The sequence below is a fragment of the Coturnix japonica genome, chromosome 4, assembly GCF_001577835.2.
Source record: "Coturnix japonica isolate 7356 chromosome 4, Coturnix japonica 2.1, whole genome shotgun sequence".
Lineage (NCBI taxonomy): Eukaryota > Metazoa > Chordata > Aves > Galliformes > Phasianidae > Coturnix > Coturnix japonica.
Genome location: NC_029519.1, coordinates 25,642,273 through 25,665,806, shown reverse-complemented (window position 1 = coordinate 25,665,806; position 23,534 = coordinate 25,642,273). Strand labels below are relative to the sequence as shown.

Here is a 23,534-nt window from a genome sequence, read left to right as displayed (position 1 = left end):
TCAGTGCGGCAGGGGCGGGCAGATCGCAGCCCGTTGCGGTGCCGCTGCAGCACGGTGCCCGTAGCCCCGCTCACGCCGGAGCCATGTACCTGTGCAGGGCCGCCTCGCAGGCGCTGGCCGCTCGCCTTTGCCGGGCGCCCTCGGCCGCCAGCCGCCTCAAGCAGCGCGGTACGTGCGGGCGGCAGCGCTGTTCGAGGTGCTGTTCGGGTGCGGGGAGGGGGCAGCGGGGCGGCGGGGGACGCGTGAAGGTCGCGGGTGTCGGGGCTCTGCCGGGCGAGGACGGGAGGGCTGATGGGGCGGGAGGCGGACGCCCTTGGGAACGGCGGTCCCGCTGTCGGAAGGGATGCAGCAGCAGCACCGGCTCTTGCAGAGCTCCGCCGCCCCCGTCCCGAGGTAAGCGCTGATGTGCCGGTAGCGCGGGCGGACTTGGCCCCGCGAGGCAGGTGACACCAAACGCAAGGAGGGATCGGGACTATTTTTGCTTGCATTTACTGAGCAGCGCTCTATGGGTGAGACGTGTCTCGTCGGGGATGGGGGTCACGAAACGCAGCTGGGTGCCCGCACAACACGTGCCGGGTGTGGGTCCGTCTTGTCGCTGTACGGACGAACCCCAAGGCCGTAGCAGGCAGCACAGCACAGCCATGGTGGGCGGGATGAAATGGCTTGCGCTGTCATTGCTGTCAGTACGTGCTCCCGATGGCATTGTGTAACCCTGCCTGCCTGCCCTGCACGGCCTCACATCCCGGCCAGCATCTGAAGGTCAGCTGCTGAGCTGGGAGTGAAACACTGCGAGTTAAAAGCAAAAGGCTTTTTCCTAGACTTCTCTGCTGCTAAACGAAAGGGAATTTGTTACCACTGCGGCCTGTGAGTGCAGCGAGAATGAATAAAGGCAGATTGATCCTTTTGCTTTCCTTAAGCAGGACATGCCTGTATGACTGCACCCACTGATCAAGAGCTGACAGGCAGAAATCACACTCAGTAAATGGCACACTCATCAGATGTGCACCTCATTCAGTTAGGCACCACTCCCTGTTTTACTCCATTGTCCTATACATCACTAAGCCATATCCCCCAATTCTGTTATAGCTTATTCAATCATCTCTTCCCATAGTAAAGTTCAGACTCCGCAGTTCTATTTTATGATCATACGTTAGCGTCAATATTACATCACTATAAAGAACATTTTTTTGTAGCTCCTCTTCGCCAGATGTCATCTGGGAGTGTGCCCGGCTCTTCTGGAGAGAACATGATTTACTATCTCATCACCGGGGTTGCTGCTTTTGGTGCTTTGTTCTATGTAAGTAGGGGGGGACTGTCCGTGCTTTCTGAGCTGATGTGGTTCAAAGTGTGTTTGAGGCTTTAAAAACACTGTCAAAAAATGAGATCTGTCAATAGAATGTGGATGTTGTGGCATGTAATTGAGTACAATTGCATAGGAAAATCAGTTTAAGATAGCTAACGAAACGATGCATAATTCTTGCTTATTTCATTGTTGTTTTGATGTGTGTGGCTATTGAGATTCTTGGTGGAAGACTTAAAGCTATGTGAAATGGATTCCTCCAAAGATGGAGTAAGGCATCTGTCTTTAACACCTTGTCTCTTCTTGCCAACCGCAAACGTTAAGAGCATTGTGCAGTGGGCAGGACGGATGTGAAGGAAGCTGTTTGAAGCTGGGAGGGAAAGATTAGGAACCGGCTTAATTGGGGCACAAAAGAAGATAAGAATATTAATTACTTAGAAAAAGCATGCTTGAGCTTTGTAAACACCAAGTCTTTTCAAGCTTTTCTAGTAGTCTTTCACCAACCTTCCTCTAAGTTTATCAGACTGTGCTGAGGTCCCTAAAGCCTTCATTTTGTAGCTCCCTTCCTCCACTGAGAACTGAGATCCTGACTAGCATGTCCCCAAAAGGTACAAGTTTCTCTCTTCCCCAAAAATAAACCTCAGGAATGGTGAGTGCCATGTACTTGTCCAAAATACCATCACTCTTGTCTGACTGCCTGTCTGAAAGAATTATAAATCCTTTTGCTGTCAGCTTTTTGATTACCATGTGTATATATAAATATATTTATATTTGTAAAAGTAGAAACCAAAGCATAATTGCCTTTTGAAATATCTGCTAAATCCCTGAAGCATTATGTTTTCTTGCTAATTCCTACATGTTTCATCAATATGTTAGTGGAGAAAAATGGATTTTTTTATATGTCAATATATCTTGTAATCATTTGATATGCCTGTTAAGATGAGCAGTAACACTTGTTTGAAGCCCTTCCCTCTTCCATTTATTTTGTTTGGTAACCTTTGTTAGCTATATTGTCTCACATGTATGTATTAGCTAGATACATGTTTAGGTATGTTATTTTTCAGACGTACAAGGTAGTCAGTTCATCCCATAGCAACTACATTGAACATATGAATGTTCTCCACGAGAGAGGGCAGAAACACAAAGCTGACTCTTACAAGGGTAAGTGAAGCACTTCTCTCTCATTCTCTGGGTACATAAGGATCCGAAGCAGATTTCTGTGTTCTCTTCAGGCCTTCACCATCCAAGTCCATGTCCACTTTCTGTGACTTGGAGCAAAAACTGTCCTGCTCCAATGTCAGAGATGGGCTTCGTGTTTAGTCAGCAATCTTGGCCTGTGACCAAGTTGCAGTATCTTTGGTTGAAAGGAGTTAATGTCTGGACCACTAATTCTATCTTGGGTATTTTCGTTTGTTATACTGAAATCTTAATGAACTTTGATTGAATGCTGTCAAAACCAGATTTGTTCTTTTGTTTTGGGGTAGGGCTGGGAAGAGATGATAGCTCTTTTTCAGTCAACAGGTTGTCTCCAGGCCCCGTGTGTCAGGAAATACCTTGGATGTGCCGAGTTAGGAACAAAAGCAATTAAATAAATAGATTGAAGTTGTAAATAAAACCCATTTCTTGTTCCACAACTTGGGTTTAATCCTTTTTATTTTAGGTCTAAATGAAAAGCAAACAGCACCTAAATGTATGGTAAATCCTTCCGTAGTCCTTCATGCTTAAATAATTAGACCAAGTTAGTTCAAATGCTTGTAATGGAATGTTGTCTCTGTCCACATCAATTAGTGTTACAACATGGTTAATCTGAAAGATAGAACTTGGCAAGCATGGCCTTGCTATCAAAAGCAATTATAAAAATGGCATGTAAAGGACCTCATCACGATTATTGATTTGCCACTTGAAAAAAACCAAACATCCTAAAAACAGAAAGCACAACTTTTTAATACGTGAAGCCAGAGCTCTTGAAGCTGTCAATTTTTTTTGTTTTTTTCAGGGGCTGGCATCTGGAGAATCGATTCAATATATTTGCATGCTCAGAATGAATAGGTTCGAGTATGTTGAGCTGAAATTTCTTTTCCAGGACAAAAACATCCTTTAATTTTTTTGCTTCTAAAATGATTTATTTTAAATCTCTTGAAGTTTCACAACATGCTCTTTATTTTAAAGATTTTAGAGCCAGCAGATTTTAAGCTGTGTCAAAATGCTCTACTTTCTTTTAAGCAGCAGGTCTTGAACTTTTAGTCAGCAGGGACATTGGTTACAATTTTAGTGCAATTCCTTCTTGTCCCCAAAACAAAAAAATGGGGCTGGGACCAAAGTACATTTTTTCTCCTAGTGACCTTGCCTTCTGCTCTTCAAGGATGAAATGAGGGTTATGCCAACCTAATCAAAAGAACACAGTAGCATTAACTGCACCTCCCAGGCCACTCAAAATGTCAGCACATTCCCTCTCCTCACTTAGGGTTCTCTTTGCAAGGTACTGAGTTTTAACCCTAGCTTGCCAAAATGTTGTGCTGGATATCAGCAATCAGTGGTACTATTTACCCCTGGAAGGCTATAGATGTGTTGTCTGAGACTGGGATAAGAGTACTCAGTGCTCTGTAACTTAATAAATTGCCACTTTGGGCACTCTCCAGACATCCCATGATCTGATGCCTTTTGCTGTTTAGTAGTTTGCTTAAATATAGCAATTCGTGGCAGATAATTACTGTGAATGATGAGAGGCAGTAAGAGGTCTAAAACACTTCTGGGGCCACCTAGTGAAGACCTCTGACACTTATTTTCCCTGTTAATTTGGATTTAATTTTAGGCTCCTGACCAGACGCTCAAGCCTAAGTTTTTAATTGGACTCATGACTGATTCCAGTTCACAATACAAAACCACTGTTGAATCAGCTCTTTTTTCAAACCCTTCTACATTCCTAACTGTATCCTCCCCAGAGGATTTCTATTCTTACTTTTTTTATGGAATCCTCTCTGTCCCTTCTCAAAAGCAGCTCTTCCTCCCCCTTTCTCCTGTGCCATAGTCATATTTTGGTGTGTATCTTGTCCTGGCGTGTTACCCTAGTGTTGCTTTTCCCAAAACTGCCACTGCAGCTTCTTTCCCCATGTATTCTTTAGATTCAGTTAAATCCTTTCACTGTTTCACAGTAAGCATTGCTGATTAAGAACTATGCTCTAAAAGTCATCCAGTATTGTTTAGGATCATTTAAGTTCAGGCTTAAGTTACTCTGTAAAGCTGTTGATAACAGTGTGAAATGGAGGATAGTAAAGCAGCATGCCAAAGAGCATACTGTGCCATGTTTGCTGCGTGTAATATAGTAAGAAAAGAGCACTGCGGCTGAAGAACTTAGAAGCAGGGTGCAGCTGATCAGAGGGAGTCTCTCCTGATCCAAATGACTTTCATGGTTTTTCATTCTGAGGAAAGTTCTCTCCTCATGCCCCAAACCAAACTGTCTGTTACTAAGACCTTCATGTAGCAAACAGTGTTGGCAAAGTGAATGAAACAATCAAATACTATTGTAGGCTTTTTGATTAGTGAGTTGAAATGTCACTCAGTGGTATTTCAATTCATGTATTATGTAATATGTTAAAAAAAGAAACACAAACAGCAAATATTCTGCAGCTCTTTTTAACTGAAAGCTACTCTCAGACATAGGGAAGGATTTTAAAATGCCTCTGGTAGAAGCTGGACATGGAGTAGCAGTAGGAAATTTGGAAGATGATTCATGATTTGAACTATAAAATGATGCTTGCCTTGTGGAACATGCTACTTGCTTATTTAGCAAATACTGAATTCTGTCTTCCATTCATACATGTCTCCTTTTAACTTAATCCATATTTCCTCCTTTTTTTAGCGATGATTTTTCTTTTTAACTGAATGCAAGCTGATTCAATCTGTCTAATCTCTACTCTGCTTTTACACTTTCCAGACTAAAATACAAGGGAAATCTCTTTCCAAACCTGAGGAAGTTAAACACAAAGGACAGTCCTTCACCATTGCGTACCTTGCAGCCTACCCTGGGATGACTTTATGCCTTCTGTTGTAAAACTCCATCCTTGTGAGACTTTAAAAGAAATACCCATGTTTGCAAGGCCAAACCATATTGAGCTCTTAATGAATCTGCTTTGCAGAAGGCAGTGCTGAGATCGAGAAGCTGGCTGTTCTGAATGAATGCACCCTATGTTTGACTGTCCAATAAATTGTACTGAATGCTGAGCTTGGCTGTTAGTCTGTTCTTTGTGTAATCAATTTAGATTTTCTGAACTATAGCATTTTCTTAAAGGGACGTGGTCAGGTTATACAGTACAAAGCTTTGATTTTTACTAAACAATGAGTTTGTGCTGGCATAAAAAAATCAAGGAAAAAAGAAAAAAAAAAAAAAGGATTTGTTCCATTTATGATTAAATATAAAAGAAAAAATTCTGACTATGTCTCTTTAAGTCCTTCCCTTTTCTCCTCACTTAGCTCATGCCGTATTGCAAATTTTATTCCCAGTTCTGTTTTATCACCTGGTGCATTGGGTCTGGTAGTAAACTTGCAATGAACACTTGCTCTATAACTTTCTCGATCTTAGTGCATACTTGCATGGTGTTTGTGTACTTCTCATGCTGCTTTCTGCTGTTTGTGATGACTGAGTTGTAAATTCACACGCTTGGGAAGAACTGGGTTTTTCATTTCTAAAGAGTCTGACCCACAGCAATAAGGCAGTTTTTTGAGACAGCTAGAACTTCATAAAATGAAAATCAGTCGTAACTGGTCATATCAGTGTTGGGGACTATCTACTTAACATTCTCAAATTACATTCTTATTTATATACCTAATTTTGGTAGAAATCCCTTGTTTCTTTCTGTCCCACAGATCTTCTACTTCTTACTTGAGTGTGATGGCTTTTGCAGTCCAAAGAGCACAGTCAATATAGCTTTAAAGGATGCAGGATGGAGAGGGATAGCAGAATATCTCTGATGGTGTAGAGCTTAGACGTGGCACAAAACCCATCTGAAAGCTAATTTTGAGTTGGGCTCTGAACTGCTGTAGATATTGCCAGCCAAGGTTACTGCCTTGAAAATAGCTCTCCCCAAACAGAAGCCATGCCTTGAATTACAGTGCTTCTAATATGTGAGCCCTACTGGTAATACCTTATGGAGGAGCTTTTAAGTATGGTAGCAAGGGTCTTATCTGTGTGTGGCGTGGTAATGCCACTGCTGGTTGCAAACTGGACAAGAATCCATCTCCCTACAAAGTCAGAATGCATTACCACTGATCCTTTCAATAGAATGGGTTTGGAGCAACACTTGGTTTGATCTGCTTCTTATCACGTTTTTATTTTTATCCTTCCCTGCATCCCCACATTTTGCAGTCCCTTGTTTTAAGCCACACTGTCCGTTAATGTACTGAAGTAGCTGTGAAACTTGATAGTGAAGAATATGGTTTCTTTATGGTGTCACACTTGGACAGTAGGGAGGATTAATTTTTGGTATAATGACTTGCTGTGTAAATTCTGATCCCAAATTTTAGTTGACTTCCCGTTTTAAAATTTGAAAATGACAGTAAAGGTATTCGGTGAATTTGTATTTCATGCATGCACTTTACACTCTCTTTATTTGTATTAAATAAACCCTTAGAAGGTGATGAAGAGGAGACAGCTGAAGTCACTGGAGCAGACGTGGCCACAGAAGAAGCCGATACAGCAACTGCTGCTGGACCTGCAGCACAGGAGGAGAGTTCTGGGGTTACTCCAGAAACTGGAGGAGAGGGTGACTTGCCGGCTGCAGACACATCCACTGCTGTGGAGGGAACACAGCAGGAAGCTGCTGCTAATTCAGAAGCTCCTGCAGCACAAGGTTAATCTATGAATGTAGTTTTTGCGTGTGTGTGTTGAGTTTTGAGACTCTGCTTCTTACGACAGAACACAAAGAACAAACACCATCATTCCTAACGGAGGTTGACGTGTAGTGAAAACTAATTCAGGTGTTACCTTGGATATCATGTGCATAATGTGATTACAGCTTTCAAGAAGGTTCATTTAACCAGTGTCTCTAAGAGCCTGTGGCACTGGAGTTGATCTAAAGCTAGGAGAATGAAGTTTGTTTTATCACCCCATTATGCTCCTTCAAGTCCTTACTTATGCTCAGGGGTAAGCATGTAATATAATTGATTAAACCATTATTCCTGTGACCAGATTCCTAAGGGTCTGTTAAGAAACCTAAACGTTGTATTTCACAGGCTTTTCCTAAGATGTTCACATTAATAGTGTAGTTCTCCTGACAGTGAACTTCAACAGAATTAGGTAATAATCCCCATATCATTATAATCTCATTCTTAACCATATATCAGATTGAAAATTTCAAAATGCAAAAAAACATCACATTAGCATTAAATACAAGTTAGTTGAAGGCCACATAACTCTTAACTCTGGAATACTTCAGTTTATCATCAGTTTTTAATTCTAGAATGATAAAAATGCAAATGTGTTCCTAAATTGCTTAAAGTGCAGAATTGTAATTTGAGTTTTTATTTTGTTTTGCAATCAAACTTATTTACTGCTAACCTGTAAGTGTAGGGCAATAGCTTTTCCCTCTTGATTGGTTCAAGTAAAGTTGAATGGGACAAACCAAAACAATTGGAATTATTTGATAGGTAGGAAAGCAGCAAACATTGTCATTTGGTATCAACAGCTCTTTAAACACAAAAAACTATTGACAAGTCTGTGATGAAAGAGAAAATTCACTGTAATCTTTGCTTTGGAAAGGAAGTCTTCAGTGTGCCTGTAGTACATGGGAAAACCAGTGACAGCTTTCGGTTTGGATTGAACATGGAACCTTTACTGGATGTCTGTGTTTGACTTCTTTAGAGAAAATAGGTATGCATCTACTTGGAAGGAGAGATCCAAAGTGCAAGGCAAACTGAAGTGAAAAGGACTTCAGCTGCTGGTGTGTGGGAGGTTGCTGCAGTTCCTTGAACGGTGTTGTCTGATTCCAGAAATATTTTAGCCTTTTTCCTATAGAAAGCTATTTCTATAGAATGTTTAGACAACTCCATCTAGGAAGGAAATATTCTGGTGTATGTTTATAAGTCAAAGCTGCTGAGAGAGATGCTGTAAGATGGTCTTTGTCTGTGTTGCCCTACAAAGCAATTGTAAGTTTTCACTCTTAAGGAGTGGGCACGGGCTTGTACCCCGAAGTGCTGAATGTTCCTTTCACGGCACAGATCTTGGGATAGTTCCTGATTGCTGGGGAGGGTGGGATTCTCTATGGTAAATATTCCTACTGTTCTCTCAAATACAAAGCTGCAAGGGCTCTGGACTGTTGCCTGAGGAACATTGTAGGTATATTGAATGTGAATATTTAAAGCCAGGCAGGGTAACTGTGTAGTTAGTAAGTGAAGCTGTGTGGTGTAACTGTTAGTAACTGCTGGGGCTGAGCAGATGCATTATTCAGCAATTGCTGATTTCCTCAGTCTGTTTTCTCTGGCAACATAGTGGAAACCCAATGCTAGAACAGAGCTTCTTTTACAAAGGCATTTATAAGGCATTCTGAGGGCTGTATCATCTGCCCAATCTCACTGCAGCGATTATTCTTTGCTGAGTGGTAAAGCGAGCAGAAATGATCACATGGGGCTTCTGACATCTTCCTTCCAGCCTCTAGTCAGAGCGTTTCATATTAAGAAGAACATGTCACATCTCGTTGCAGCTGTGCTTCATCTCAGTGATCACCAGCCTCTGAAGCAGGGGAGTGTCTGATCACTGCGGTGCTTCTGGGATGTTAGAACTCGGTTTGGAGAACAGGTCTTTTGTGCCACTGGTCACTAATCAAGGCTGTTGTGATTAATTGTGCCTAAGCTATGAGTGAAGGTTCATGTGAGGATCCTCCTCTAGGACTAAGTTGAGCCGTGACCGCTGCGTAACCTGAGTCCCGCTGTGGGAGGCTGCCAAGGCAGCCATGGCCCTGTCACTGGGTCACCTTGGTGTTCCTCTGCACGTCCAGCCCAGGCCCAGCCTGCCGAGCAGCCACACTTCTGATCAGTTGATGCCTCAGGCCTCAGCCTTGTGAAGGTTTTGACAAACACCACGGGGTCTTAACACAAAAGCTTAAACCAGTATCACCAGTATCCCTCTCCTAAAAGCTAGCTCCAATTAATGTTGTATATTAAATACAAGAAGAGAGCATTTTGATTCAGAAGTTCTCTTCTCTGGATGTATGCCAGTTTGTTCAGAGTACTTACATGTCTTTAAAAGGTGGTGATTTATTTATATCACTGCAGAAATTCCTTTCCGTTCTGTATTTGACCTAATTGGTCCTTCTCTCCATTGAGAGAAGAAGCATCTGTACTTCTACTGAAGCAGAGAAGTGTTTTCTCTCAAAGCTGACAGGGAAAATGCAGGCTTACTCTGAAGAGTACTCATCTAAATCATTTTGATTAGTTTTGCTGATAGGGTGATATTACTTCTGCAGATGAAGGTGCAAGGATTTTTATTCCCATTAAACCTCTGCTTTCTTAAATGCAAGCGCTTCCTTTAATATAAGGCTTCCTGTAGCATCTTTGGAAATGTAAGCTGTTCAAGCAATGGGCAGTCATCTCAATGGTCCAGCAAGCAAATAGAATGAATGTGTGAGTTCCTGTGGTTGCTCAAACATGAGCAAAGCCTTGGATGTAGATACTTAGGGTGATTTCAGTTTTAGAAATTCACATTCCATTGCTTTTATCTGGAATTTGGGGAAATACTGTTGCAAAACAAACACACACACGCACACACAAAAACACAAACAAGAACACCCACCTATTGTGTTTTGTTACACTCCTTCTAAGATTTTAGATTCCTCTAAATTCTGTTTCTCTGCTTTCTTTATTACTCACTTGGTTACTGCCTGATGCTGGTAAGTTTCATGCTGTTTTCCTTTTAATGTGCACTGTGTAATGGTAAGTTAAGATCAGTTATTTATCTGATAGAACAAATGCTATGAAATGCATAGATTGACAAGATACTGTTTGGATTAGGCATTGCTGTTGCATTAGTAACTGTTGGATTGCTGCTAAAGACTCTTTTCTGTCTCTGATACGGACATTTGAAGTTTTGACATTATCAGCTGGAGCAAAAGCAATTAGCCCACAGCTATGATTCCTAGATGCCTGGCTTCTGTAATGTAGGTTCTTATTAATTTTGCAAGTATTGAAGAGTGAGGTCTCTTTTTCATTTATCATTTCAAACACTGTTCTTCCATGGCTGGTTTTAGGAATGGTGAGTAACTATGTTTGAGGAGGATTAGCATCTGAATGTGCCAGTGTTTTCCATGCTAAGCTTTGAATAACATTATAATGCCAGTTGTCTGCAACCTAGAGAAACAAATATAGGCTGTGCTAGGCAAGAGTCACAGCTTTCTAGACAGAACTTTTGCTGACCCCATCACACAGTGATGCCAAGCAGATAAAAACACCTGACATAGTCAGTGTACTTATAAGTTTATAAGCTTGGTAAATTACCAAAGTCTGAGTATGTACCCAGCTGCCTTCTGATCTGTGCTATGACACCGTCATCATTTGGAAGATGGCTGAAAAGTCCTCAGACTAGTTTGTGACTGCTCACACTTATTCAGAGGCTTTCAAATTGGCAGCACTCAGTAGAACAAATGCATCCTTCTGGCTGTTTGTGAGATGTGTAGGAAGAAGAAAAACTGTTCAACCTGCAGCTCCTGGTGACCTTAAGTGTTGTGGTAGAATGGATAGTGTTGGACAGGCCTTAATAACTGTAACACAGTTGGAGCTGTACATTTGGAGTCTGGGCATGTGTCTACAGTGCTATTCTCCCTTGCAGCCCTCATCCTTGCAGCTCATCAAAGGCCTTTCATATTGACAAGTTTCCTGCCTTAAGTGGGCCACTAGATATAGAATGGTGTAACAGCAGACAAACAGATTGAGGAAAAATCTCCACTTAATCTGACTAAATTTATGTTCAGTTATGAAGTATAATAAAGATTTTCTGTTTTGAACATCCTTTTAGAATATTTTTTCTAATATTTCTAATAATTTGAGGGCAGCGTTCATGTTGCTAGAAACACTGTTGGCTGTTCCTGCTTCATATTTATCCCTTTCTTCATCTGTTCCTTGGGCTGCCATTTTTATCTGCTGTCCTTCAGACTGCCATGCATTGCCCACTGCTCTCTTATATCTTTCATCTGTTTTTCCTCCATATAACTGATGACTCCTTACAGCAGAAAGAACAGGAAGATCTCTGTGATGTTGGATGAATGGGAGGAATATCATCTATAGTGAGATCACACGGCATTTGTGGAGCAATTGGGGGATCAGGCCCAGCCAGTGTGGGATCACAAAAGGCAGATCCTGCTTGACCAAACAGATCTTCTAATATCAAGTGATCTGCCTGTTGGATGAAGAAGAGGCTATTGATGTGGTCTACCTAGACTTCAGCAAAGCCTTTGACACTGTCACCCACATTATTCCCCTGGAGAAGGTGGCAGCCTGTGGCTTGGACAGGTACACTCTGCTGGGTAAAGAACTGGCTGGATGGCTGGGCCCAGAGAGTGGTGGTGAATGGAGTTAAATCCAGCTGGTGGTTGACCAATGGAGCAATTGACCATGGAGGTGTTGGAGACATTGAACCTGGAGGTGTTCCAGAACTTCTTAGATGTACTGAAGAACAGGGATTAGTGGGGTGCAATTTATGCTAGGATTAGGGTGGACTGGATAATCTTCTATTTTCCAAACTTAGAGATTCTGCAATTATATGAATATTTAGAAAGTAATTCTGTAAGAGCTGTGAGTACCCTCCTTTACAGAACAACCCATCAGTAATTCCTTTCTGTCCACTGGAAACTGTCTTAAGTGAACAAAAGAACAGATCTAAGGGAGCTGGGCACCCCCACCTTTTGAGTTCTGTTTTTCAACTTCTCACAAATACATTCTTGGGCTGTTTTAAAATGTGGCAGATTCTGACTTTAAGCAAGTTCTACTTCACAGCAAGTTTTCTATTATTTGAGCTGTAAGCAGGGAATGTTTTGTTCTGAGTATCCTGATGTTCCAGGGGACATCCCAGAGACCCACAGTGGAGCTCACTGAGGACAGTGTGTAAACGTAAGCATCACATTTTGTTATGATTTGTTGTCTTATAAACAAAACAAAGAAAAACACATAAATCTGTCAATAGAATATTGTTTCTTTTTCACAACTACTTGATTTTTTAATTTTTTTTTTATTATTTTTTTATTTTTTTCCCCTTTGGAATAACTGTGTATCTCTGGATATATTATAGGTAGCTTGAAGTCTGAAAGCCTTTTTCAGTTCTTTGGTTTGAGAGCATTCTGTGGCTCCAGGCAGATTCCATGTGTATTATGCTGGCTATCGGGTGTTATTTTAGCTTTGTAAAGCTGAATTCTTCTGCAGATAACATTTGCAGAAGTAATTGAACATGACTTGCTGCGTGAAAGATAGCAGTCTCTTCTTGACTGTTGGAGGGGGGGGAAAAAAAAGATAGGGCTGTAAGTGAGATGATTCAGAAAAGTGCATTTTTAATATAATGAGCAAGTCAGCATAGTGATACCTGCTGGCTATTTTTATTGGTTATCTGTAAACTGGGATTATTAGACTGATAAAAATAATCAGAAGTGTTTCACAACGGAGCACTTGGAACAAGGAGAACACTCTGCAGCAGCGCTGAGTTAACTGGCCAAAGGTGGGGCAAGTTTTGCTGTGAGAGTGAAATTCTGCATTCCCAGAGTGCCCTCTACCCCCAGCTGTGTTGTTTGTTCTTTTAAATGTGGACTTTTCCCTCTTTTCATGCCACACTACACGAGTCGATTTTCTCTGTCTTTACTTAGAAGGGTGTTTTGCTTTCACGATATAAAATGTTTCATCTGCACGAGGACGGAAGAAAGCAGTTCTTTCCTTTTTACAATAATTTCTATACACAAATACTTCATTTGTTTGTTTCTTTTCTTAGTGATTGTTAACTAGCTGCTACTGTAGTAGAAGTTTGAAGACATAACCTTCACATTATCGTGGTTGACAGTGAAGACAACATTACTCTATATGAGTGCAGAAAGTGAACTTGCTTCTTTCTTCTCTTTCATCTCATATCCTATTGTGGCAGGCTGTCTTTTGTCATTTTGTTTCTCAGGAATCCTGGTCAGTGAAAACTCATGTGTGAAATGATAAGTACACGTCTGAGCATTGTTAGCTTAGTACGTTAGCTTTCATGCATGCTGTGAAATAGAACTCAGAAAATTCTGCTGTATGAACACTGAACTCTAAAATCTTAGAGTAGCTCCCATGTAGAAGTGGTCTCAGAAATGTTATCTCCTACAAAACTTCCTGAAAGAGCCAAGTTCTTAACAGATTTCACATCCACTTCCATCAGTGTCTGCTCGACTTGTTCCATAGCTCCCTTTCATTTGCCTGCTTCAGGATCATCTTACAGCAGCATCTTGTTTCCCAGGTGGTGGAACATGACTGCCAATGGAAGTAGGTTCAGCTTCAGAAGGGAACTGTGAGTCCCAGACCAAAGTCTAGACTGATCCCTGTTTGGAAATTCCCTCAGGAAAGCTTGTTTAGAAAGCTTAAAGCTTGTTTAGAGAGCTTCAAAGCTTCGGGGGAAGATGCTATGAAAGTAGTAGGATCTGAATTCTGAAAATCTATCTGTATGTTGTTGCTATTGGCTGGAGAAGGTCAACACATATGATTTGAAATTGTGTTTTCTTAAATTATTATCTGGAGCAAACATCAGTCAGTCATACGGGTCATGCAAGTCTCTGCTAATCATGTTTATCTGTTCTGCTGGGAGAATGTTGAGCTCACTATTATTAAGACCAGTCAATTGAAAATCATGAGAATGCAGAAACGCAATGCATTTGGAATGCCCTCTGTTCTGCTGTGAATACACAGAGATGGATGGTCATGCTTTCTCAATTCTGGAACTTCTTTAATTTGTGGGAGTAAAAACAGTGTTCTTGGAGACTGTGGAGACTGACATAAAATAATTTTATGCAAAAGGAAGACTTTCTTCACTGAAATTATAGGGATGTACTTCTGTGAAGAACTACATATTGGACATAGTGCCAATAAGCTACTGGAGCTTCCTAATGCTGCTGCTTTGTTTAAAAACAAAACAAAACAAAAACTTAATTTCCTTTTGTCTGAAAAGTCAATTTCCTTTTTTGTATTTACTCAACTCAAAACAGATGGGTTTCCAGAGCATAAATAGTTTGTTGTTGTTTGATGCATGTGTAGTGCGCAGCTGGTTATTGCCCAGTCGTGTTTCTGCACGCACAGATAGGAAGGGCACATTTCTTCTCTAAATAGTGATCTTGTAAAGCAAAGGAGCTGAAACCTGTTTAAGAGTGCACGTAATTATCTTATGTGTAAATAGGTGGTATTTTTGTTGGAGTTCAGTGTTAAACTGAAGCAATGGATATGATAAAGGTGTTATGTGCTGATGATTGTGCAGCAGTACCGTGCCAGGAGCCTCAATACCCTGAGGACTTTGTGATTTGTAAAGTTGCTTTGATCATCTAGAGAGTAGGATAGATTTCTCAGATGCCTGAAGTTTGTCTGTACTATCTTTTGGTGCAAGGATAAGAAGGTTGGGCTCCTATTTCAAATCTGCAAGTGCAGTATTATATGCAGATGCCTTGCAAAATGAGAGGAGTATCCACTGATGTTGTGACTTAACTGTTATCCCAGGGAAAAACTTATAATTGACAAATGCCTGATGAAGAATTCTTTAAAAAATAAATCCTTTTTTCTTATCAGAAACAAACAAAAAGAGTTTTTTACACAAAGGCTGAAATTCTGCTATCAGTTTAGTACCTTGCGTGGAACTATGACACATTTGGAGTCTGTAGGGTAATATGTCCTAATAAGAACAGGGGTAGGAGAAAAACACTGAATGAAACTGTCAGATTATGAAACCATCTAACTGCAGTGCTGTTGGTAAACGATGGTGTTTTGATTGTTTGTTTCTGCAGAATTAAGAAGAAAGCACTTAGGAAGAAATTAAGAACTCTAAGGACATTGCCATTTTTAGATTCTACATTATGTGGTTCAGGGTGAATCATTTGAGATGGATTTGATTGGAACACTGCAAATATGTGTTTTGTTACAGATGCTGAGGAGCTGAAGTAATGTTGTATAATAGCTGTGATCAAGCAGCTGGGCATTCAGTGGAAAAAAATGCTACAAACAGTACTTAAATACCACGTGCCTTCACTGCAGAGAGGCAAAGAACAATGCAGGTTGTTTTCAAAGCTGGTGCAAGTAGAGAAAATGGGTCCCAGTCATTGCTGTGCAAAGACACACGGGACTTCAGGATTTCAATCTGATCAGCCTTCAGGAAGCAGCACCAGTTAAAATGTTGTAACATCTGGAGAGCCCTACTTTGAAAAATAAAAAAGCTTAAATTTTGTAGAATTGTAGAGCTAATGAAAGTGAGAACTGATTTCAGGAAGTTAAATCAACGTGCAGGGGAACAAAAAGGAGAAATTCCAGAGCTTGGTGCTTTGTGCTACTAGCTGATCAGTAGAAGAGGCAGGTATGATGATCTGTCGTTATATTTAATGTTCTTCACCAATTCGATTCTGAAAGAGATGGGTGATTTCAGATTGTTCTCAGGTAATCATTAACCTGGAGATGCCCTGGGATCACTGGGATTCCCGTGAGCAGAGAAAAATGTGTTTACCTAATGAGGGGAACACAGCATTTGTTCCAAGACAGAGACACAAACAGAACCAAAAAGTATATATATACAGGTATATCAGGTTAACGTTCAAGATAGCTTTCATGTTCATGGACCGGTACAACACTGTGTTCATGATAATGCCATCTTTGGGAGATATGTTTGGCAATGCATATACAGGGAAAGAACACTGAAGTTCTCTGCAAGCTGTTCAATATGAATTTGAACAACTAGAATCAATGCAAAGATCCTTCCTGGACTGTGTGTCCTACTTTAACTTAGACTATGAAGCACGCATGTTGCTGTCCTGGGCAACATAATGATAATGTAACAGACAACCACATAGAATGGCTGGTTGCATTTCCCACCTAAATTGTAACTGTAACAATATGGGGAAGCTAATATCTTGCAAGTGTTAGATAGTTTTCTACAGAATCGTAACCATCGGTATCTTGTGTATCATTAACAGTTTGGGAGAAAGCAGAAAAAAAAAAAAAAAATAATAAATCTGTAACTAAAAGAGAATACATAGCTTAGACAATATCTACCTTTACCCTAACTATGTGAAAATAGCTCACATTTATGTCTTTCTGCTTCAGGGCTAGGAAGAGTCAGATACTTGTAACATTTCATGGACTTCCACTTGCAAAGATGTATTTGCATAGCAAAATTTAATCGTCTTATAGACCTGTTGCCTTCAATTACTTCCAACACGCCTGTTAGGTGGGCACTTTGCACTTTGTGAGCCGTGACTGCTTTCCCTCTCCTGTACTGGTGAATGGAGGGGGAAGATGAGACAATTATCTGTCTAATTTGATTCATAGAAACTGTGAGTGAAGTCTTGGATGTTGCAGCTTCTTCTACCCATGAGGAAAACTTAGACAGTGTCAAGGAAGGAGTAGCCTCAGCAGCTCAAGAGATGTCTGACACAGCCACGAGGAACCAGGATGCTGATGCTGAGGAGTCGGGGAGAGCTTCAGAAGGTGCAGGAGTGCAGCTGGGTCTGAAACCTTTTGTCTTGTTTGCTGTGCATTAGAAATAGATGCAAGTTGGGCACTGGTGGCATTTGAGTACAGTGCCTGGCTAAGAGCCTGGGGGTAAAGCCATTGAAATTGCTGCATGCAATGTAATGTGCTTTTTTACAACAAGTCTGACTTAATTTGAAAGATGGTATCTTCTTAAATTACACCACTGTAAAGAAAAATGTAGAATATGGTATGTATAAACCTCACAGTGTTTCAGTGCAGCTATAAAGGATTGCTCTTCAGAATGATGATTGAGAGAAAAATATGTGTTAAAATCATCACACCAGTTTGGAGGCTTAACCCCTAAACTCTATTATTGTTAGATTTATCAAGTTTAAAGGAAAAATGTCTGCATGCCTAGTATGACTTAGGAAATCATATTTCCTTAGTACAAAGGATCCTTATTGTTCATAGCCGGGTATGTTATTTCCTTTCCTTCTGCATGTATACTATTAAGTATTTCTCATTGGTGTTTTGTGTCCACTTTCAGTTTCTGAGGAGGAGAAGTCACCTGAAGAAGTTGCTAAGGAACCCTAAAGGTATACAATACAATTGCAGCAGGAGGTTTCCTGTGCTCTCCCTTTATGTCTTTCCCAGGCAGTGGCAATTGCAGCATGTGCAAAGTCTACATGTGCGCTCTGATGGTGAATTTGTATTTCCACACATAACAACTGCCCAGCAAAAAAAAAAAAAAATAATAAAAGAAAATTATTTTATTAAATTTCTTTACTAGGAGAGTGGTGAGGTCCTGGAACAGGCTGCCCAGGGAGGTTGTGGATGCCCTGTCCCTGGAGGTGTTCAGGGCCAGGTTGGATGGGGCCCTGGGCAACCTGATCAAGTAAATGTGGAAATTTGGTGGCCAGGCCAGGGAGGGGGTTGGAACTTCATGATCCTTGAGGTCCCTTCCAACCTGGGTCATTCTGTGATTCTGTGATTCTGTAAATTGGTGTTAAGGAATGCTTAGCTTTCATCAGTTGTGTTTATATCTTCATAGAAAAAAAAGTATTTTGTCCATGTTTTCTTATTCCATGCAACTCTTCTTTCCAAAATGTACCGTAAGATGGTGATAGAAACCCAATGGGAAAGAAAAGGCTGGCTAAAATATGGACAAAAGGTCTGGTAGAAAATACATTAATAACAGCAAAAGAAAGCTAAGCAAAATGAAAGCTAATCAGGTAAAGCTCCCAGGTCAGGAACTCTGCAAGTCAAATTATTTTTATTCCGGATGGAGCACCAGTAAAGGAGGAGAAGGAAACAGAGCAAAGAAAGTGTTACTTTTCATTGTATCCTCAAAAAGCTTGATGTCTACAAACCCTTAAAACTTGATGGGTACAGCAGTACGGGCCATGCTTAAGTGCATGTTTACTTATTTCACCATTTGCAGTGCTATGATAGGAGGCATTAAGATAGTTTATCTTTTGATAAGAAATAAATAATGTTCTTAAGCCACATCAGTAAATAAACCAAATGTCTTGGGTCTTTTTGTATGTTATTTTAGCAGTTGAGACAGAGAAAAACAAATCTGAATGAAACCAATGCCAGCATTTCAAAATTGATTGCAAAATTCTTGTCTATGATATCTTCCTCTACCAAAGGGAATGTTCACGTTTAACTGGGAATCATGGTTTGAAGGGGAGCAGATATTTGATGATTGTGGCTGACATACATGGAAAGGTCACCAGTGTGCTCCTGAGAGCTGAGGGTGTTGCTCAAAATGAGGGCAAAGGGCACCCAAGGACACACAAATGTGGTGGGAGAGGGAAAGTAATAGTGTTAAGAAGTGTTTCTTTTTCCTTTTTCTCTTCTCCATCTGTCAACATCTTGCTACCCTAAAAATTGGAGCAATGTTACAGTAGTTGGCGTTTAAAAAAATACTACTTATTCAGTGCAAGGGTAGTAGTAGTAGTAATGGAGGAAATTATCAGATGAAGCCTGGAATTGATTCTGAGAGTTTGTCTGAGTATGAATAAGCTGTTGTTGCCCTTTATTTTGAGAGTATGTAGCAGTTCTGTGTGTGGGTCTTGGCCCCAAACTGACATTGCCATGAAATTAATTCCATTGGTGATCTCAGCAAACATGTTTGGTTTACTTCGTGCTTAAAGTTAAGTAACTATCTGTAGGTGTAAGGAGTAGCAAATGTGCCCAGCATGCGGGGAAATAACTTACACCTGAACAGCAGGGCTGAAGTCAAGGGATTCACTGAATCTTGCTTTGGGTGGGGGGAGGGTTGCTGAGCAAGTTTTTCCAAGCCATGAGATAAGTAGGATTTACACAGCAGGTAGTGTTTATATGCTGTAATTCACTTAACTGATAACCTGCAGTCAGAAATACAGTGTGCTTTGTATATTTGCAAAGAAATAGACTTGATGAGCAACGTCTGTTGCTAAACATCCATCTAAAACACATTCTTTTTTTCCTTTTTCTCAGTGAGCAGCACTGCCGCCTTTGAAAAGTTTAACAGAAACGTTTGTGGCAATCAACCAGCTGATTCCTGTGAGAAACCTCAGACTCTTCCTTGGAGACAAAACGAGCCGTGCTGTTTGTCACACCACACATTACATGTTAGGACCAGTGTTCATTGCTGCAACAGACAACCTAATATGACTTCAGTTAGTTAGATGCTGCTGTCATTAACAACTCTGCTTTAGGAAGTAGCACCCAGCACCAAGTGCAGGAGCACCACCCAGCATGCAATAGATAGATGTGCTAAGAGAAGTGGTATGCTTCACTGCATCCCTGCCAGGTGAGCTTGTTCTAGTTCCTGGTTTTCCAGGTGTTTATGTTCATTTCTTACTTTTGGTCCAAACTGTGGTGCTTTATTATGCCACCATCACATTCCACACCAAAATGAAAGTTAAAAGTTCTAAGGAAGTTAAAACCTTATACAAATCCCCTGCTTACAATTGTAACCACACTGACATTCGGCTGTACAAAATATCTGGTTTTCCTCCTGTGTAAACCTTTTAGATGCTATACTTCCTTGCGCAATAGAAGCCCAGAGTAAATGTTTTTAAAGCTTCTGCTCTGAGAACAAGAACTGTTGCATGTAGTAGCAATAAGTGCTGTATCGCAACTTGACAGAAACAATGAGCATCAAAAGCAAGCTGGTTCAGGTTGTCTTTATTGCTCAGACTGGTGGCTCCTACTTGGGGGTGCTGAACCCCATTCCTACCAAACTGTGTTCGGTTTGCTATAATCTTTGTGTTGTTCTGCCTTAGCAGTAAGTGGCATAAAAAAACAGGGGGTTCAGAGAAGACTCTTGTACAAATAAGGAGGAATTTAGGCTGTGGTTAAGCTCCTCTGAGAGCTGGCAGGTGGCCTGCAAAATCCCAACAGGTGGCTGTGGCACAGGTATTCAAATGGACAAGGGTCTTTAGGATCTAATGAGGAACAGAATGGCTATGGAAACTCAGAACAAGCAGTTATACATCAAAAGATTCTCCCTCTGTGAGGGGCATGTTGCAACAAAAGTGAAAAAGAGCAGGGAAAAGTATCTACAAGGCCCTTTACAAGCCAATGGCCTCCCCCCCCCTTTCCTCCCCCCCATTTCTTGGCTTGTCATTATTGTCTTAATAATGAAAATATCTATAATAATCGACTTGCATGCCAGTGTCCTCCTAACCCTGTTCTGCTATTTGTAGGCACGCAATTGTGTATTCAATAAAAAGTATTTACAGAGATCCCCATCAGCTAGAAAGTGTTACAGCCATCACAGCATAACAGTAATTCTAAATGAAGCCTAAATGAGGTGTAGTGTACACAATTTATGTAGAAACTCTGAACCAAAAAGTCTATCTGACTGCTTTCTCTGCAAGCAGAAATTTGAAAAGACACTGAAAGGGAAATTACAGTGTTTTAGCATTCCTACCCATTGCATAAAGAAACTCATACTCTTTCCTTTATCATAAAGTAGATTACAAGTGTCCCAACAGAAATACAGCCTAATGCCCCTGCTCTTGTTTATTAATACCTGGAATAATGCTCAAGCAAAATCAGGCTTCTGAGCACCACAAAGCTCTTCTGCAGCCTTCTACTTAAAGGATAAAACCTCTGTGATTAAACAGAATTTTTATAGACAGAGCTACCAGAATAAAAGTCATAGGTTGATATTTGCTGGTTGTCTGTCTGTAGTTACCTGGTAGATTAAACATTCTGTGATAGATGCATGCTCTTAAATGTACTATTTCATATTTAGCTAAGAATTCCCAGTGGAAAAAAGCTATTTCTACACCTGGCTATACATTTTCTGACACTGTAGGACTTGCTGACTGCCTCTTAACCTCTGGAGTTAATCTGGTATGTGGCAAACAGACCACAAGGGGTATATATTAGCCCATGCTAACTGATGCATGAAGAACAGAAGCCCAACCTATGGGGTGCTTCTCAAAGCTTATCATTTCCCAGTTTCCAAAAAAAGTATTAGTTTGAGGATAACCCATATATATGCTTCATGTCAGGGATCCTCTATATGCTCCTTTTGAAGAAAACTAGAAATGCACTTCAGCTGTGATGCCACGCAGCGCAACATGGTTCACTTCAAAACTCATTTATCTTGCTTTAAAAGCAGATGTAACGTCCTGTAATAGGAAGATGGTAAGACTAAAGGAGATGAGGAGAAAAGTTGTGCTTGACAATATACTTCAAATTCCAGAGTAAAACTTGGGAGTCCTGTCTGTCTGAACTGCCAAATGCTTCTCTGCATACAGAGTCTGTGAAAGCAGGCAGTGAAGCGTTTCACCTCCCTCTAGCGCTGGTTCATGGAAGGGTGACCACCTGCTGCTGCTAGCAGTAATTTGCTTAGCTGAAGTGCTGGATGCAGGTGAAGTCCATCCAAGTTTCAGTTGTACCCTTTCCCATGCTGCTATCAATATAGAATTTGTTTTTTTCTTTTTTTCCACTTGCTTCTTAAAACATAAGGCAACTATTTAAATAGATACTTACAACTGCAGGTTGGTACTCCAAATTTGGAAAATTTGAGAGTAAAATGCCTTAACTGGGATTTCTTTTGCATGAGCATCAAGCTTTGATGATGTGATAAAGTACTATTTTTACTTATTGTCTGGTGAACAAACAAAAAACCCCAAACACTGAACCCAGCATTGGGGCTCTGCTTCTTCTCCCATCTTCCCATTCCTTTCTCTCCAATTCTGTACCAACTATCCCACCCCAGCTCCTGTTTTAGCACAGAAGGGGAAGTACAAGAAGCTCGTACCAGCTGAGCGACAACATAGGAGCTCAGTGGTTTGTTTTGTGGTGTTTGCTTTCAGATGGTACCACCTTGCAGGTACAGCTACTGCAGCCACTGTTTCCTTTTGCTGATGATAGGAGATAAGGCAGTGTCACAGAGCACAAGCACGTGTGGGATGAGGGGACAGATGTAAAGTCAGAAGGTATTCTGTACCAAGGGATGTAGGAGCAAATATTGATTGGTGTGCTACCTGTGGATTAACTAGCCTATTTCTAGTGCTGTCTCATCATCACACGGACAGTTCTGCTCTTAGGAGTGGTTTTTCTTGGTTGCATGCTGGTGTTGCCCTGCTTACTGCTGCAGCAAACAGCAGGTGTGCAGGATGAGGGAAGTAAACTTTATTCCACAGCCATGGCTGCTGAATGGTGTGGTAGGTAACAGGATTTTCCTTCGTTCTGGTCTCTACTCCTTCTCCTGGGAAGCTGCAGGAGATGTTGGCCCCTCCAGCTTTACTGGGGTAGGAAGAAGGGCTTCTGATATGCGTTGGTTTCATGTACAGATTCAGTGTCTTTTAGTTATCTAGAATCTTGCTTGTTTGGTGATAAATAGTAATTACCCGTTGGCTGACATGCACTCACGTAATCAAACAGAAGAGGGCACTCAATCAAAGGCAGTAGGGATGCTAAAACCCGGAGCAAAGAAAGCATTCCCCAAAAGCCGGAGCTGAACAGGAAGAAATAAATAATGCCTTCTTTTATTCACCGGGTTTTATTTTCAATAGCTTAACTGTACAGCTCCTTTTCATTCTGCTGCTGTAGTGAGCAACTTAGTTCCAGTGTAAACTGCGTGGTGCTGAGGCTGTTAGGGAAAGATAGGAGCCAAACCTGGCGTTCAAGACTTGACAGTTCTTCTGGTATTCTTTGCAGACATAACCTTCATTAATGTGGTATTTATGCTTGAGAATACAGACGTGAAACAGACTTAGGGTCCTCAAATTAGGCCCCACATCCCTGCAAAAAACATCTGACTCTTGTACAAAGTAGCATAGGGCTGGAGGAAACATTTGTTGCTTTGCCTCGTGCAGGGATACTAAGTGGCACTTGTTGGGGTCAACACCCCCTCTATCTCTACCAGCATTTGCCAGGGACTGACGTTAAGGATCGGCTCCTGCTACTGATGAGAGGTGGGTGATGTAAAGCAGCAGTAGATCCAGCAACTGAACAGCATCCAAGTGTGTGCACTGTTCAATCTTAGGCAGGCTGAGAGTGTGAAAAGACTTCAGTTTCGCTACACTACACGCTCTGTTACAAGGCTGGGCAACGCCGGGCTCCTCAG

The 23,534-nt window shown here is 41.1% G+C and overlaps 1 protein-coding gene across 2 annotated transcripts; it reads left to right on the top strand.

The window, feature by feature from the left end:
* MGARP (mitochondria localized glutamic acid rich protein) lies at positions 1-21,173 on the top strand. 2 transcript variants are annotated; one of them, XM_015861034.2, is made up of 7 exons: positions 1-168; positions 1,194-1,297; positions 2,365-2,461; positions 6,928-7,146; positions 16,811-16,987; positions 17,502-17,550; positions 19,439-21,173. In XM_015861034.2, the coding sequence occupies exons 1-6, from the start codon at positions 84-86 to the stop codon at positions 17,546-17,548; spliced, it is 729 nt and encodes a 242-aa protein (XP_015716520.1). In that variant the 5' UTR covers positions 1-83; the 3' UTR covers positions 17,549-17,550; positions 19,439-21,173. The 2 variants fall into 2 exon arrangements, with proteins under 2 accessions (XP_015716520.1, XP_015716521.1); XM_015861035.2 differs by having other exon boundaries at positions 2-168; positions 16,811-16,969.
* The last annotated feature ends 2,361 nt before the right edge of the window (positions 21,174-23,534 follow it).